This window comes from Sinocyclocheilus anshuiensis, unplaced genomic scaffold (genome assembly GCF_001515605.1).
Source record: "Sinocyclocheilus anshuiensis isolate Anshui unplaced genomic scaffold, SAMN03320099.WGS_v1.1 scaffold521, whole genome shotgun sequence".
Lineage (NCBI taxonomy): Eukaryota > Metazoa > Chordata > Actinopteri > Cypriniformes > Cyprinidae > Sinocyclocheilus > Sinocyclocheilus anshuiensis.
Genome location: NW_015540882.1, coordinates 57668 through 60303, shown reverse-complemented (window position 1 = coordinate 60303; position 2636 = coordinate 57668). Strand labels below are relative to the sequence as shown.

At 34.1% G+C, this 2636-nt stretch overlaps 1 protein-coding gene across 1 annotated transcript in view; it reads right to left on the bottom strand.

The window, feature by feature from the left end:
- Nucleotides 1-1206: 1206 nt before the first annotated feature.
- Nucleotides 1207-2636, bottom strand: part of LOC107688568 (receptor-type tyrosine-protein phosphatase eta-like) — a 53675-nt gene continuing 52245 nt past the window's right edge. Inside the window, exons 20-21 of the mRNA XM_016486273.1 lie at nt 1807-1939; nt 1207-1338 (exon numbers count right to left, since the gene is read on the bottom strand). Coding sequence (XP_016341759.1) covers nt 1207-1338; nt 1807-1939 — 265 coding nt within the window. The remainder of the gene's footprint in view (nt 1339-1806; nt 1940-2636) is intronic.

The window sequence follows — 2636 nt, the reverse complement described above, 5'->3', positions numbered from 1 at the left end:
TTAGTTAGATAGTTAGTCCATTCTTTCGTTAATTAGTTAGTAACACAGGTTTACTAATTGTTTCGATGTGCATCCAAAAATGGAGAATCTTAAAAAATGGACACGATTTCCATAATCTTATAATGGGTTATGAAAACACTTCCGTCCTTTGTTTGCTTGCTTATTTGTTTAATGTTGTTTTCAACTCTGGAACTAAATCAGTGATTGAGTTAACAGCACTAATAATCACTCATTGTCATTTAATATGAATTAACTCAAAGGTATCAATATTTTTAGCATAATATTGCATAATTCAGGTGGTCGGCAGGAAAAGGGCGGGCTGATATTCCTGAAGTCACTATAAAACCCAGTGTGAAATATGCCTGCTTGATATTTCTGATAACCTTTATGAGGTGTAAAGACAGGAAAAGTGCTTTGGTGCCCTCTAGTGAAACAAGACGAAAATGTTCCATATAAACATGAACAACTATGTTCACAAAAGATATAGAAGCCATGGTTGAACAACAGTCATGTATTTGAAACAAAAATAAAATATTTTAATATTAATTTAAGAGCAGAAAATAAACAATTGATATGTGTGATATGTGGGACAAAATGTAAAAATGTTAAAGTATTGCAGGTTTTGATAAAAGAAAAGCATGAACAGTAAAAATGGAATGAATAGAGCTTTATAAATTATATTTTAGCAATATCACATGAGTAAGAGTGCAGGTAATCATAGCTGTGCTGATATTCAGTGCAACATTAAGTATATAAATTACAAATCCCAAGCAAATAATCTTGACCAGCAAAAAATGTTGATAATAATCATAAAACTGTACCATATATAATGTATTCTTTTAAATAACCTGAGAAGTGATAAATGTTTTATAAAAATGCACAGGGGTTACAGTGAATATATAATGTCAAATTATACAAATATTAACTTTGGAAAAGTAAAATAAAACAACGTAAAAATTAAAGTAGAAAAAAATCCCTTGATTGAAATATTAGACATTTACATGATCAAGTGTATCAGCATTTTCAGTGTTTTTAACTTTTTTAATTTCTTTATTATAATGAAAATGTTACTCATGTTTTGAATATTGTGCAGGAAATAAATTACATCCAACTATATGTAACGTGTGGATTTCATTATTTTGAAATCAAGTTTAAAATGTGCTTTACACAATCTCAAATCTGCCTGATCAATCGACAAGGGCCATTTTATTGTTTTAGATATTCTGTATTTTCATAGATCTGGGGTGCTGCTGCATTCTGATAAATGAAATCCATGTTGGTTCCAGTTCTTGATCGAATTATGTCATACGCACACTGCTGGAGGTAAGAATATTGCTCCTGTTGTAGAAAACAGCAATTAAAAATATAAAACATAAAATAGTGCAATATATATTACTATAATTGGCAGCTTTTTTTGTAGAAGTACTACAACAAATGCCAGTACACTCTTTAATGTTAATGTCAAGGAATATTCTGGGTTCAGTGAAAGTTAAGCTCAATTGAAAGCATTGTGGCATAATGTTGGTGAAAATATTTTTTTTTTAATTACTTGTCCCTCCTTTTCTTTCACATAATTTTGTGTTACACTGAGATACTTAAATTGAAGTGAATGAGGCTATTTCGTAAACGTTTATAACAGCTTTACAGCCCAATGAATACACCCATTTTAACAGAAAAAAAGATATATTTCAGTGCTTTCAGGGCCTTTAAAACTTGCTCCATTTACTTACCCTTTAAGTGCTTCACTGTAACCTGTTGTCAGTTGAGCTTAACTGGTACTGATCCTGAAATATTCCTCTGCCTTACCTCAGTCTGTACCATGAGAGGCCTGTGCATTTTCATATCAGTAACAATTCCATAGACATCCACCATACTGTCTTTTTCAATCTGGAAGATTAGGTGGTCAATGGCAATGAAGACCCCTGTTGCCACACCAGAACTGAAAAAAAAATGCAAATTTGATAAATTTCAAGGGACTCTTATTTTGAAGTATTCCCAGACTTTTAGTTCATATTTTTTTTTCTTGTGCTCATTTCTCACCTGTTGTCACTTATCACTTCATTTAAGACACTGTGTTTAACGTCTGATTAATTCTGTCTGTGTCAGATCTCATTACAATGTAGTAAAAAAGTGGATATAACGGCTGTGCAACTCACCTTCTTCAACCAAGATGATTGTTCCCTCAAGGACCACATTTGGGAGTTTTTACATCAGATAAATTCAGTGCATTTTTAGGACAAATTACCTTCTTGCATTTATTAAAGCAAGCTTAAACAAGCCCCTAAAGTCAGTGCTGTTCATGGATGGTCCTCAAGTGTCAGTTCTTGCTATTAAAGGAACGCCCCTTCGCCGTGTGAGTGGTGGAAGAGGACCTTAATCTCACTAATCCAGTTTCCCTGAAGCCTCCCGAGTTACAGTCCTTCTGGAACCCATTCCAGTGTTTTCTCCAGTTTTCCTGAATCCAAACAGGTCTTCAAACTCCCCTTTGTCTTCCTTATTCTCCAGTTCCACCAGTTTGCCCTAAACCATCGACCCAGCCAGGGTATTCTGTCCTGCCAGCTTGATCATGGTCTTCAGATACTTTGGACTTCAGAATCTATGACTCCACCTTGGCACTCCTATCCCCCCCCCCCCCC